The sequence below is a fragment of the Diabrotica undecimpunctata genome, chromosome 10 (genome assembly GCF_040954645.1).
Source record: "Diabrotica undecimpunctata isolate CICGRU chromosome 10, icDiaUnde3, whole genome shotgun sequence".
Lineage (NCBI taxonomy): Eukaryota > Metazoa > Arthropoda > Insecta > Coleoptera > Chrysomelidae > Diabrotica > Diabrotica undecimpunctata.
This window is the reverse complement of record NC_092812.1, coordinates 55,643,235-55,657,989: the sequence shown is the minus strand read 5'-3', so window position 1 is coordinate 55,657,989 and position 14,755 is coordinate 55,643,235. Positions and strand designations below refer to the sequence as shown.

The following is a 14,755-nucleotide window of genomic DNA, read 5'->3' as shown; positions in this document are numbered from 1 at the left end:
ATAGGTACCTATAACAAACGATCAAATTTTTCATTTACACCTTTAATTTATTTTTTTGCAGAAATACCATAACCAATTTAATGGCGTGTTTAAACCTGCTTTCAGCAATTCTTGAAGTAGCCACGTACTTGTATTGACATGTATGGGGCAGTTAAAGAATATGTTATTTAGATCAGCTATGCTAGTACTACACTCACATCTCTCTGTTGGGAGAACTTCGACTTTGTGTAGATGCTTCGGAAAACATCCAAGATCTATTTTAAATATTGGGATGGTCGACACTGTGTTTGTACTAACCACTGTTGGTTGTAATTTAAACAAATTTTTATCTGTAGTTTTACTATTCACAATATTTTTGTACGGAATTAGGTCGCAGGTCATTATTCTTGTATTACCTACCTAAGTTATAAATACCATATAAATATGTTTGACCAAAATGCCCCTCCTCCCACCCCTTGAGTGGTAAGTTTACCTTACCTGTGTAGCCACCTGTACCGATAAAAATTGACGGCATAGTTTCTAAAGTTGTTATTACATATTGTAGTATTAATTTAAATGTGATTTATGCTGGGTCAAATGACCCCTTAAAAATTTCCCATGGGTTTGGAGTCTAAAAATAGTACATATAGGTTTGAGGAAGTTAAAAGATTCGAATCTCTAGGAACAATAATTATAATACGAATCATAATTATTAATATATTATTATTACTAAGAAATAAATGCATATCAAGAGGTACCAAATTAAGAATATACATTACGATTATTAACTTGCATCAGAGACATGGACAATAAATAAAAACAACAAGAAATGGTGCAGATATGGGAAGAAAAAGTACTAAGGAAAATATTTAAAGGAAAAATGGAGAGCGGCGTTTGGATCAGAAGGAAAAATGAAGATACTCCTAGTATGCTGCAGAGCTCAGCATACTAGGAGTAATAAGAACCAAACTCAGATACTCTTGGTAGTTTGCTTTTAATATAGAATTATATGTTTTATTTTGAATCGTATTACTGATAGTTACGCAGCTGATCAAGTAAATGATTAATACAAAACGAGAAGTATATAACTAAACAAAATTGAATAGAAAAAGTTACACCCCAATTCTAGATTTCAAGTTTGATAGAAGCTTGTGTTAACCTCGATTTACCAGAAAATTTCAGTGCTGTTCCAATTTTTTAAAAACTTTGAGTATTAAAAATTTGTTATTACAATTAACTAATAGATATTGTTACAAACGCACTAGCCCAACTAGACCACACATAAAATACAGTAGAACAAGGGTTTCAAAACAGAAATAAAAATTTTTACGTCTATGTACGTTACACGAGCAAATAAAAATGTCATCTTTAAGAAAAGCTTTTTATATGTTTGATCCATTAGGTTATACTAACAACCCATATTTTCTGCTGTAATTAGTGGATGACAATTCGAGCACATTTTACGATGTTTCAGCTGTGAAAGACAAAAAAGAAACAGTGGAAGTATGTATAAAGTGGAGCAGGGGCGGTTTAGAATATAATTTTAACAAATTCATTGTGTATCAGAATTTTAACATTAAATTTTTCCTTGTGTGTTAAAATTTTACTTCCTTTAGTGAAATCTAATGGGCATTTTGGTATTGTTAAATGTGATTGTCTTAAATATACTAAATGTTTTGTTTACTAATTCTGGTTACTAATAAATACAATCAATTATACTACCAAACTCTTTGTGGAATGCAGCAATATTTTTAAATACCACATTGCAGGAATGGAATGTTTTAAAAAGACAAGCATTATAAAAGAGCTGCTTTCATATACTCTATTTTCAGGTTCATTTAGAACCCTATTTAGTTCCTCCAATTCTTCAAATGTCGTTTCCAGGTTGTTTGATTGAAAGACTTTTGAGAGATAGTCATTTCGTGACGTTTCCATTCTTTTTCCTTAGCGGTGATATTGAACCTGAGGACTTTTGAGTTTTCTTGTTGCTTTCCATAGCAAGTATCCTGGTATCTTTGTATGGAATGATTTTTTATATCTTGTATTCTTTTTTATGGAGAAGGAGAAGAAGAGAACAGAGAAAGGACCATTAACAAAACTCACGATAGAGTACTAATATCAGAAGAAGAGCTACAAGAACGAATAAAAAAATTAAAAAACAGAAAAGCACCTGGTCCTGATAAGATAAACAATGAACTGCTAAAATATGGAGGAACAACACTACGCAAATGGCTCCTAAAATTATTCGTCGATATAATAAATACCGGAGTAGTACCAGCGGAATGGAAGGAAAGTCTCCTGCTACCAATACTTAAAAAAGGAGACTCGAGAAATCCTGAAAATTATAGAGGCATTAGTCTGATGAATAGTACATTAAAATTGTTAACGGCAGTCATAAAAGATCAAATCCAGGAAAAAGCGAACATGGCAGATGAACAACAAGGCTTCCGAAAGAACCGCAGCACAATAGACGCAATTTTTATTATCAGACAAATAATAGAGTCTATTGAATATGGAAAACCAGCATATATGTGCTTTGTAGATTTAAAAAGTGCTTTTGACAGGGTGAAGCGAAATGACATCTTAAATTTATTACAAGCTGAACAAATAGACCATCAGATAATAAGGACAAATAATGAAATTAATAAGAAGAACAAGAGTAGAGTTATAATGCCAACAGGGGAAACAGAATGCATAGAACTAAAAGGAGGAATCCGCCAAGGAGACTCATTCAGCCCATTGTTATTCAATATGGTGATGAATCAAATAATTCACGAAGTAAGAAAACGATACGGATACCACATGGGAGCGCATTAAATCACAGTACTATGCTATGCCGATGATGCAGTACTAATTGCTGATAACGAAGATGACCTACAAAGGCAGCTCCATACCTTTAATATCACAGCAAACAAACTTAATATGAGAATATCAGTAGAAAAAACTAAATATATAGTCATCAGTAAAGAGCCGCGTAGATGCAAACTAGAAATAGACGGCAAAATTGTAGAACAAGTAATGGAATTCAATTACCTAGAAGTAGAGTAGAGGGCGGAAAGCAAAATGAAAGTATACAAGACAACAGTAAGACTAATCCTAACATATGCAGCGGAGACAAAGACCGATACAAGAAAGACGAAATAACAAATCAACAATATCGAAATGAAAATATTAAGATCAATAACAGACATACCATTAAGAGATAGACAAACCAACAGAAGTATACGCGAACAATGCAAAATTCACAATATTAACAGGTGGATAAATACAAGAAAAAAAACTGGAACGAACATGTAAACCGAATGGGACCAGATAGATTAGCGAACATCTCTAAAAACAACAAGCCGTATAGCGGAAGACCCGTTAGAAGGCTGCCAAAAAGGTGGAAAGATAATGTACAGTCAACAATGACTGAAACAGAATAAGAGGCAGACAAACAGGAGTAATCCTAGTCGCACGAAGAAGAAGAAGTATTTTTTTATAGTTTTCGTGTTGTCTGCAAACTGGATATCTTCAAATGTTTTTAATAGTGTTTTTAAATATGTTGCTTCATCTACAACCTCTTAAAATGTTGTCCAATTGGTGTTCTTGTTGTAGAGAGTGAGAGACATTTCTTTGTGATTAATATCGGTATATATACGCAGTATATCAGTTTGCTTTCAGATGTACCTATATAAACTTTTCACAAAAATTATCAAACAAAGACTGGACGCTAAATTAGGCTTCTACCAGCCTAGAGAACAAGTTGGATTTAGATCGGGATACAGCACTAACGACCACTTACTAGTGATAAAGAACCTGATAAAAAAGTCTGCAGAATACAACAAACCATTGGCACTTATATTTGTCGACTACGAGAAAGCATTCGATACCATAAGCCATCAGAAAATGTTATAAGCATTGACAGAATGCCGAATAGACCATCGCTACACTAACATAATTAAATATATCTACCAAAATGCCACAGCTAGCGTAAGACTATCTGAACAAGAAACCAATAAATTCTGTATACAGCGAGGAGTACGGCAAGATGACACAGTCTCTCCAAAGCTATTCACGACGCTTTTAGAACATACTTATAAGAAGGTACATCTGAACGAGCATGGTATCGATATAAATGATGTAGATGCAATAATAATGTTTGCAAAAATGATATCACGCTTACTTGGAGGTGGGACTAAAGATTAATATAAACAAGACGCAAATAATGACTAATCTGGTGCTAAATCGAAATATTGCTGTTGATGGAAGAAATATTGATATAATATTCAATATGGTTAATAATAACCAGACATGAGAGCTTCCATGTCGCATAGGATTAGCCTGGGCAGAGTTTGGTAAATTAAACTATGTATTTAAATCGGATCTACCCATAGGTCTCAAAAGAAAAATCTTTAACCAATGTGTGTTACCTGTACTCACTTATGGAGGGGAAATATTACCACTCATAAAAAAGGTAGTTAATAAAATTCGCTTGACTGAGATGGCTAGGGAGCGCCAGATGTTGGGTGTCTCTCTGAGAGACCGAATCCCAAACGAAGAAATACGTCGTAGAACAAAAACAACAGACCCCATCGAAAAAATCGCGTCGTTAAAATGGAATTGGGCAGGACACGTTGCCAGATTATCAGACAACCGATGGACAAAACGTATTTTACGAGTGGAGACCAAGGTAAAAAGCAATACGGAGCAGAGGACGCCCACCAACTAGATGGACTGACGACCTGAAAGAGCTGAGGGAGACCTATGTCCAGCAGTGGACGCATACAGGTTGATGATGATATAATTACATTGGGTCCAGGTCGTCAGACTGGTTTCATCAACAATACACGTATAATAATTAGCTGCGAAATTGAACTCAATTTTGGGTGGTTGCAAGTGACTTTATTACAAAAGTTTTAGTGTAGAGTGATTCTGCTGTAAATAGTTGACCCAAGCATATAATATAATCGGGTAAGTGTTAAATAAATTACAAAAAAGTGCAAGATATTTAAATTCTGATAGGCTTCGAGGACTTGATCCGGCTTCTTTTTGTCAAAGGGGGTTTTATCGATAGAAAGTAAGAGTGAACAGAGCTGCACTTGGTTATTGTAAAATTTATTCAAATTAAAACTTTAATTGGATAAAAAGATTAAATCGTTAAATTAAATTTAATATGGATAGTGACTTAACAGAAGAAGTTTTTAATAAATGAGGGAGAAGTAAAGATGGGAAAAAGAGACTATTTCAAAATAAACAAGAAGGCAAGTAGAACACCAGAAAAAGATGAAAATATCGACAAACTATTGGATTTGATAAATGAAATAAAGAATAAAATGCAAGAGATGAGGAGTGATACAAAAGTAATGCGAAGGGAGCAGAAAGAAATGCGACGTTAAATTATTCAAATAAGACAGGAACTTCAATAATTATATATAATCATTGCAATAGACAATAAATATTCCAATCTGCTCTTTTTAGGTTTCAAATAATCCATAATAGAAAAAATAGTTGTAAACACTTCTTCTTCTTCACGTGCCATCTCCGCGACGGAGGTTGGCAATCATCATGGCTATTCTGATCTTAGATGCTGCTGCTCTGAATAGTTCAATTGATGTGCATCCGTACCATTCCCTCAAGTTACGCAAGCATGAGATTCTTCTTCTTCCTACACTTCTCTTGCCCTGGATTTTCCCTTGTATAATCAATTGAAGTAGGTTGTAGCTCTCATTACGCATAACATGCCCCAGGTATTGCAGCTTTCGTGTCTTGATGATTTCCTATACTTCCATTCTTTTGTTGATTCTTCTCATGACTTCGTTGTTTGTTACATGCTTGATCCATGATATCTTCAGGATTCTTCTATACACCCACATTTCACATGCTTCCAACTTTTTAGCAGTCGACGTGTTAAGTGTCCGTGCTTCTATCCCATAAAGCAGAGTCGAGAAAATATAACACCTTGCCAGCCTAACTCTCAAGTCCAATTTTAGTTCTCTTACACAAAGTACCTTTCTCATTTTATTGAAGTTTGTACGTGCTTTTTCTATTCGAACTTTGATTTCTTTGGAGTAATCGTTTGTGTGATTAATTATTGTGCCAGGATAGTAGTAGTTGTTCTACAGCACTACCGTTAATTGTCAGGCTTTCACCATTATTTTGGGTTTTTGTAAACACTAGATCGTATTTATTATGTAAATTAAAGTTGTAATGGCATGAAAATATTTTCGGTTCTCGCGAAATTGAGTTGTAAAACTGTAAAAATGTAACGAATTTAAATTGTTCATCGACGTTGTCAGTCAGTTGGTATATACTCGTATATACTATTAAATGCCGTCACAATCTAGCATCACTGAAAATATCAGCTGTTTTGTTTTAACATAACCATCAATAAAATTGATACTGTGCCAATTTTGAAAATTGTAGATATTAATCAGTTAATCAACAAATACATCCAACAAACAAATACTGAAATCATAAATTCTTTTTTAGATAATCTCTTAATAACACAATATGTGTATATTCTTGATAATAGCTTTAATCGAAATATTTTTTATTATTAAGTTTCATTAAAACGCGTTAAATAGATATATAAAAGCTACGTTAGGTGACGCCTTTTCGATACGCTCCTTTAGATCTCATAGATTACACCAAATCCCGAATGTAAAGATTTGTCAAATGCCCTATTTCTCTAAATTTCTAACCCGGATCCCTGGATAACCCGCATCGATTTTCAGTATCAACAACTGAGCACGTAAAAAACCTTAAACTATATATAATAAAAAAGTTTATGGTCTTAGTTATAGGAAACATCTGCCAGTTGATATAAATATTTAATAAATTTGAATACGTAATTCATAGAGCAAGAAGATGAGCTATCCTCCGAAATTCTGGGAATATATAACCAGCTTTTGACGCTTCACCCTAACACTATGTTAAAGTTATTGACATACTGTGGTTTGAAGTTTAAACAAAAGGTGTATTATTTGTGAACACCCAGTATTTAAAAATTCGAATTCGAAAATTTTTGAAAAAGTTGAATAACTCAAAAAAGTACGTACGTACGTAAAAAGAATAAAGATCGTACATTAAAATAAAGTACGTTATACAAATTTTGTCTAAATTTTATGTAGAATCTAAAAATGCAATAATATACAGGGTATTCCATTTAAAATACCTAAGTTTTTCAACCTTTTCCCTTTTTCAACCTTTGCCGTAGTGTCGCCCTAACTGGTTGTTGGGATAATGCAACTTCTTTTTTTGATTAGATAATTGTAAAATTCTGGTGGATAATTATTTTTTTCTAAGATATCTTTAACTTTTTTTAGATTAACTTATATTGACAAAATATGATATTAATGTTGGATATAAATCGTCAAAACATCCGGAAAATATGTTATTAAATTTAAAAACAATGTTGATGAAAATCATCAATCGGATGTTATAAAATAAATTGTAAAGACTGCAATTCAACATATATTGGGCAAACACACAAATATCTGCATAGAAGGGTTGTTGCACACAAATATTGTGTAGAAACCAACAAATCAAACACAACAGCCTTAGCCAAGAATTCTCTGGAAAATAGCCATTGTTTTGATTTTGAAAATGTACAGATTTTAGAAAAAGAACAAAACTACAACAAAAGATGCATATTGGAGATGATTGACATAAAAAAGATCTAAATTCTATCAATAAGAAGCCTGACATGTTGTTGTTTTTTAAATGCACCATGGCAGATGTTTAAAATACGACCCTGAACTACACGTATTTTAAAGTACCTACCCATACCACTTTTTCATTCCATCTAAAACTTTTATAGAGTGCAAACATAAAAAATATAATTGTGTAATGTAATGTTTATAAACTAAAGTGCTTTTTGAAAATGGCAAATAGCCGAAACCTTTAGTCGAAGTCTTTTTATTTTTAACAAACCGACAAACCCAAGAATTAAAAAGTTGAATTTTTAAAAAATTTAAAGGAATTAAAAAATATATGAATTGTGGATTTTGTTAAATAACAAAATTTATATTTTTTGACAAACCGCGTATATGACTAAAAAAATAATATCTGATGTACAATCATTCTAGGTTTTATATCATTCAAAACATTTTATAAAGAATACCTTTTTTTCATAAAATTAAAAATAAAAAAGTTTTAATAAAGAAAACTTTTTTATTCCGGAAAGATTCGGTATCGACATCATTTAAGTTACCTTGCTGGAGACCTGACGATGCATATCAAAGTATACTATACAAAACCAGTCGTCCAAATTAAAATAATCTGATTGTAAGTTAGTCTAATATTTATTTTTTTTACCTAGTTGATAATATGTTAACTTGTATTTTATTTATTATTAATTATAATATTTATACTTTTAGCTTGTGTCGTTTGGGCAATAGATTCCTAAAAGTCAGTGATCCTTTTACTGATTGTCATAAGAATGTTACTGGAGTTTTACATAAGATGTTCTGTACCAATGAAACTGATTATAAATGTGATCCTTATTACAAGAAGCACAATACGAGTATTGAAAGAGGTATAAAAGGATTATCGTCTGGAGTTTTCTTTGGTAAGATTTTAAAATGTCCTCTTCATGTTTGTTTCATGTTTAAAAGAAGTAGGATCACGCATCTGATATAAAAATATGTTTTACAGTATTCATTCTCTTACTGCCTTTTTCTTGTTTTAGATAATATTTATGACGGGTTTTTGGAACAAGGCCAATTTATTACCAAAGGTAAACTCCAAGCTGATCTAGAAGTGATGGGAAGTGATCATTACAATCAAGTCTTTGCTGACATTACTACCAGTTTTACGATACTAATTGGTATATTTTTCCCATCTGTTACTGGAATTATGGCTGGTTCTAATAGATCCGGTGATCTCGCAGACGCTCAGAAATCTATTCCTATCGGAACCATTTGTGCCATATTGACCACATCTACCGTTTATCTGTCGTGTGTGTTGCTATTTGCCGGAACTGTAGATAATTTACTACTCAGAGATAAGTAAGTATGATAGATAAACTATTTGAGTATTTATTACATACATCATTCGTTTCTTCGATGTGTGAAATGAAAGACTCTGCTTTCTAGATTATGTTCCATTGGAAGCAACTTGATATACATGGGAGTAACATGGGAACAGTTCAAGCAGTAATTTAAAATCGATTCAAAAATTTCCAATTCAAATAGGTTAATCGCACACATTTGGAATCACAGTATATTCTGCTTGATGAGAGGTTCTTTTTTGCTCTTTTTGGTTCTACTAATATTGACTTGTGTTTCATATAAATGTTATAGATTCCTTTATGATTACTTGCTGGTTCCAAGTTGACGAAAAGGATACTTAATGGTTGTTTTCTAATTCTATTTCTTCTATTGATCATGTTTCTTACTCTGTTGATATTGCTTTTATATTTATAATATATACTCGAGAGTATTTAGATTCATAAATATAAATAATTAGGAGTAAAATACCGTATGATTTGTATTGTAATATTTATTTAATTTATTTACAGTTTTCCAACACTTATTTTAATTAATTTATACTCTTTCACCACTAACACTAAAACACAATTAATTTATAACATTTATTTACTTAACCGTACAAATTTATATTTTCGAGTGACTTCTACAATTTAATTTTTCTTCATATATATTTTGTGAAACACTCCCAGACTTCCTTGCAACTTTATCGTAAAATCTATTATTGATTTTTTATTTTTTTTAGGTTTGGAGAATCAATAGGTGGTAAGCTGGTGGTAGCTAACATAGCTTGGCCAAATCAATGGGTTATCCTGATCGGTTCAATTTTGTCTACGCTAGGAGCTGGTCTGCAATCTCTAACTGGTGCTCCTCGTTTATTGCAGGCTATTGCTAAAGATGGCATTATTCCATTTTTGGCCCCCTTTGCAGTATCATCTAGTAAGGGAGAACCCACTAGAGCGTTAATTTTAACTTTAATTATCTGCCAAGGAGGCATTCTGCTTGGAAATGTCGATATTTTAGCTCCCTTACTTTCCATGTTCTTTTTAATGTGCTATGGATTTGTAAATCTTGCCTGTGCACTGCAAACTTTATTAAGAACGCCAAACTGGAGACCTAGATTTAAGTACTACCATTGGTCTTTATCATTTATTGGACTATCTTTATGTATAGCTGTTATGTTTATGACTTCCTGGTATTTAGCGTTATTGGCAATGGCGATGGCTGGAATAATTTACAAATACATCGAATATAGAGGGTAAGTTTAACAAAACAATTATCTATATATTTCTCGACTATTTATAATGTCTTTAGAGCTGAGAAAGAATGGGGTGATGGAATTAGAGGATTAGCACTTTCGGCTGCCAGATTCTCGTTGTTACGTTTAGAAGAAGGACCGCCACATACAAAGAATTGGAGACCACAGATTTTGATTTTAGTAAAGTTAACCTCGGATTTATTGCCAAAGTACAAGAAACTATTTTCTTTTGCTGCTCAGCTGAAAGCTGGTAAGCATTAACTAATTTATATTCTTTTTTAATTCAATTTTACTGTTGCAGCTAGAGGTAATGGGTTTTCTAAAAAGGTATGAGTCATATCGACGCAGAACAAAAGTTTACGTCTGAAATAAGTTGTACTAATCGCCCTAAAAGTTTCTACTTTAAATATTTTAATAGTGTAGTAGTGTAGTGTAGTGAAGCAGGATTCGTGCCTGGGGCACATACCATTTTTAAATGGGGAACAAAAAGCGGAGACCACCACGACGAAATGAGTAGCACCAATTTTATAAAATGGTTAAAAGAAAAAATCATTCTTAATGCTCCGAAAAAAGCATATTGGTAATAGACAATGCTTCGTATCATAAGGTACTCCTAGAACCCATTCCAAATTGTTCCTGGAAGAAAGATGAGTAGTTCCATCCAGTTCAATAAGTTCCACTGTTGAAGTAGTTTGGTGAAAGAAATATTTTTCATCCCTCAAAATCAACTAAGGCCCAATTATTTACAATTATAAAAATGCACAAGTCACTTTGTAAATCATATTTAATCGATAAAATTCTAGCGAAACTTAATATATTAACGTTGCGTCTACCACCTTATCATCCAGAGCTAAATTCTATTGAAAAAATATGGACATTGATGAAAAACGAAGTTGCTGCCTGCTGAACTTTTAAACTGATTGATGTATGGAAATGAATCGAAAAAAATTTAGTGAAGTTACTTTAGAAAATTGGAAAAACATTTGCGCTAATGTCAGAAAAGTAGAAAATGAATATGTAGAAAGAGAACATATGGATAGACTTAATTATAAAATTAGAAGATGATACAAGTGACAGTGAAAGTGAATTTTTGGATTATGAAGACTATAACGACTTAGGTTTCAATCCACTTAAGTAGATAATATTAAACTTTTTTTACCAAAAAACGAAATATTCATATAGAATGTAAAAATTTATATAGCTCTTAATAAATGTTTATAGCAAATGTAGTATTAATAAGTAAGACTGTAGTATTAACACTCATAAAATGATCTTTAATTGCCTCCAATTATTTTTCTCAGAGACCTACAAGATGTCTTGAGGTAATTTTACATTGTCATTAAAATATTGTAATAATCTTATTTTCTGGTGATGGGGGGCATTAAATTTAAATATTTAACAAATTAGTAAACAGATTTAGAATTAACCAGAAGTTTACCTATATTTATTAGGTATATTAAATTTATAATTTTATATTTGATGTTTAATCACAATTTTAATCTTCTTTAATTAAATATCTCATTATTTAAATTATATTTTGCAATTAAATTCTCATGTTATTTTTATTCCTCTTTGCCTGGGCTATCATACGGAACCATAATTGTGTCGGACTTTTGCAGTTTTCACTTTAATCTTCCAGTGCATCGTTGCCAGTTATATCTACAACTATTTACAACGTCATAGCACTTTAGAAAATCCACTACCTCTATCTATGTATTTAAATATAAGTGTATTAAAATTACAAAACTAATTTTAGGAAAAGGGTTAACTATTTGTGCATCTGTAATTAACGGTGATTTTACAAGATCATACGGTGAAGCTATGGCTGCCAAACAAAGTCTCAGTAAAACAATGGAAGAAGAACGAGTTAAAGGATTTGCAGAAATTTTAGTAGCAAGGGACATAACAGAAGGCTTATCCGATTTGTGAGTATTACAATTACACAACTGTTTAGTTAATGTTAAAAATATACTCAATTATACTATTTGATTTCTCTAGATCAGGAATTCCCAATGGTTCCCTGACATTGACATACGTCAGTAAAACGTTGTGGTTTAGGGCGGGAAACAATTACGCTTGTTAGTTCTTCTTGTTTAATTTTACTTAAACTGTAGTACCATAGTATAAAAAGTAATGGTACTATATCCATTAATATTTGTGACATTGGAACTATTTTCCGATTAAAAAATTCAATTAAATTTTAGGATTCAAACGGCAGGATTAGGTGGACTTAAACCGAATACAGTAATATTGGGATGGCCCTATGGATGGAGACAATCGGAGGATGATCGCACTTGGCAAGTGTTTTTAGAAACAGTCAGGAATGTAACTGCCGCAAGAATGGCTTTATTGGTTCCTAAAGGTATAAATTTCTTCCCGGATACTAGTGATAAAGTTGTTGGCAATATTGATGTTTGGTGGATAGTTCATGATGGAGGTTTACTTATGTTATTACCATTCCTGTTAAAACAACATAGAACATGGAAGAACTGCAAAATGAGAATATTTACTGTAGCGCAAATGGAGGATAATTCTATTCAAATGAAAAAAGATTTAAAAACATTCCTCTATCACCTAAGAATACACGCTGAAGTTGAAGTTGTCGAAATGGTAAGTTGAAACATCAGACAAAGGAAGTAAGCAATTTATTAGTAAATCAATAAAGGTATTATAACGCTCTATTTAACGCATTTCTAAAATATAAAGAGATTGTCAGTATGAATGTGACTACCACGTGAGGAGAATTGAATAACTTTTAAAAAATATGAGTGAATCTCCCTTATAGTGAGAAAATACACAAAAACCCCTTATTAAAGAAATTATAACGCGTATTAATTGAAACAAAAAAGCTATTTTCGTAAAAAATTGACAGTAATGTTAACTTTGAAAGTGAAAGCACAGTGAAAATTGAAAAATTAGATTTAGGTCTTCATAGATAAAAATAAGGTAAATTTAATTGAGTTGTATAAAAATTAATATTAGCTTTTACCTTTTCTTGTTCTGATAACTGCTTCCATTTATGTACGTATATTACTATTTATCTTTAAGTTGTGAAATAGCCTACAACAAGCACAGCTTCGTCAAGTTCACTATGTCAGTATGTCGATATTTTCATCTTTCAACAGTTTTATGGTTTCCCTAGTAACGCCATCCGTTCCAGGGGCCTCGCCCAGTTTTGCTACATTTATAGCATACTCCACGTCGGCACGAATAATGGGAGGGCCGGATATATTTTCCGTGGGTAAATTAGTAGTTGGCATATTCGGTCTATTATCCGTAAAGAGGGACAAAGCATAGTCTGTAGAGATTTTAGCTAGTTCTTCCTGTGTATGTACGCAGTCTGCTTGATCTTCTTCGGGCGGGTTTCAAGGTGTTTCTTGTATATACTCGAAATTTCTTTAACCTTTTTGTATTTTTAAGTTGTACCTCTTTTCTTGTGATGATTCTAATTCTTTACTACGTTCTTTCATCCAGCTTTCCTTTTCGGTTTTAATGCTTGCTATTACCGTATGTTGGATTTCCTTGTATTTCTGTTGGTTCTGGTCTATTTTGTACTATTTGCATTGCTCCATTAGATCAACTGTCTCTTACGTCATCCACTTGTTTTTGTGATTTCTTCTTATTTTAATTGCGATTGTTTCGTCAGGATTGGCTATAGCCAGTTTTATTATCTCACAAGTCCTCTCTATATATGTAGTCTTAAGCTCTTCATCCCTGATTAATTCTCTCGTGTTTACGTATTTTTGGTTAGATGGTTTTTTAGCCTTTACAAATCGAAGTCTTACATTCACGATTAGGGGGTTGTGGTCAAACGACACTAATAAGTATAGCAACAGTATAGCATCCTCTTCTACAATATTCTCGATATAAAAATTTGCGTCCATCAAAACTTCGTGAAAGCTTTGAAACAAATTGCTTCCCAACATCACTAAATGGAACTCAGGAGAAAGATATTGTCATGTCCATCTTCTGACCTCAGACTGATTCGTACTTTATTCAAAAACAATGTGTTTTCCAGTCATCCATAGTGCCGTTGCCTGATCTCAGAAAAACGAAATCTAGCTGCCCTATGTCCTTCTTTCTGCATCAATTTGATATTCTTGTCACGATATTCCAAAATCAGAAAAGTTCCTAGTTTATTAAAAAATTTAACTGTCTGTAGTAGACGTATTTTACTGCACAAATTAAATCCCCGCTTCCCAGCGAATACGACGGGTCGCTTAGCAAGTGCAAGAATTCTTTAATTTCGCCAGTTTTGTATGTATGTACAATGTATGTTCGTATGTACATTTTGGACATAAACACGTTCATATTACCAACCGTATGACGTTTCACTAGAATATTTAATGAGAAATACATGTTATTTTTAATTTATTGGTAAAATAATTCATATTTTATCGTAGGAAAAATGAATAAAATACCAAAGAAAAGAAAAATTAATTTAATGAAAGTATACTTGTGATTGTTTCTTTATTAATAATTACAATAAAGCACTATGCTTAATTTGCAAAGATTTCATAAGCGTATTCAAAGAATTTAATTTGCGTCG

General features: G+C 32.3%; 1 protein-coding gene across 4 annotated transcripts in view; it reads left to right on the top strand.

Annotated features, from left to right (window-relative positions):
- kcc (solute carrier family 12 member kcc) overlaps nt 1–14,755 on the top strand; it is a 334,416-nt gene that overhangs the window by 307,705 nt on the left and 11,956 nt on the right. For all 4 annotated transcript variants that reach the window (XM_072546220.1, XM_072546219.1, XM_072546217.1 and 1 more), the window contains 6 exons: nt 8,340–8,530; nt 8,651–8,969; nt 9,694–10,206; nt 10,263–10,456; nt 11,963–12,131; nt 12,411–12,816. In XM_072546220.1, coding sequence (XP_072402321.1) covers nt 8,340–8,530; nt 8,651–8,969; nt 9,694–10,206; nt 10,263–10,456; nt 11,963–12,131; nt 12,411–12,816 — 1,792 coding nt within the window. The remainder of the gene's footprint in view (nt 1–8,339; nt 8,531–8,650; nt 8,970–9,693; nt 10,207–10,262; nt 10,457–11,962; nt 12,132–12,410; nt 12,817–14,755) is intronic.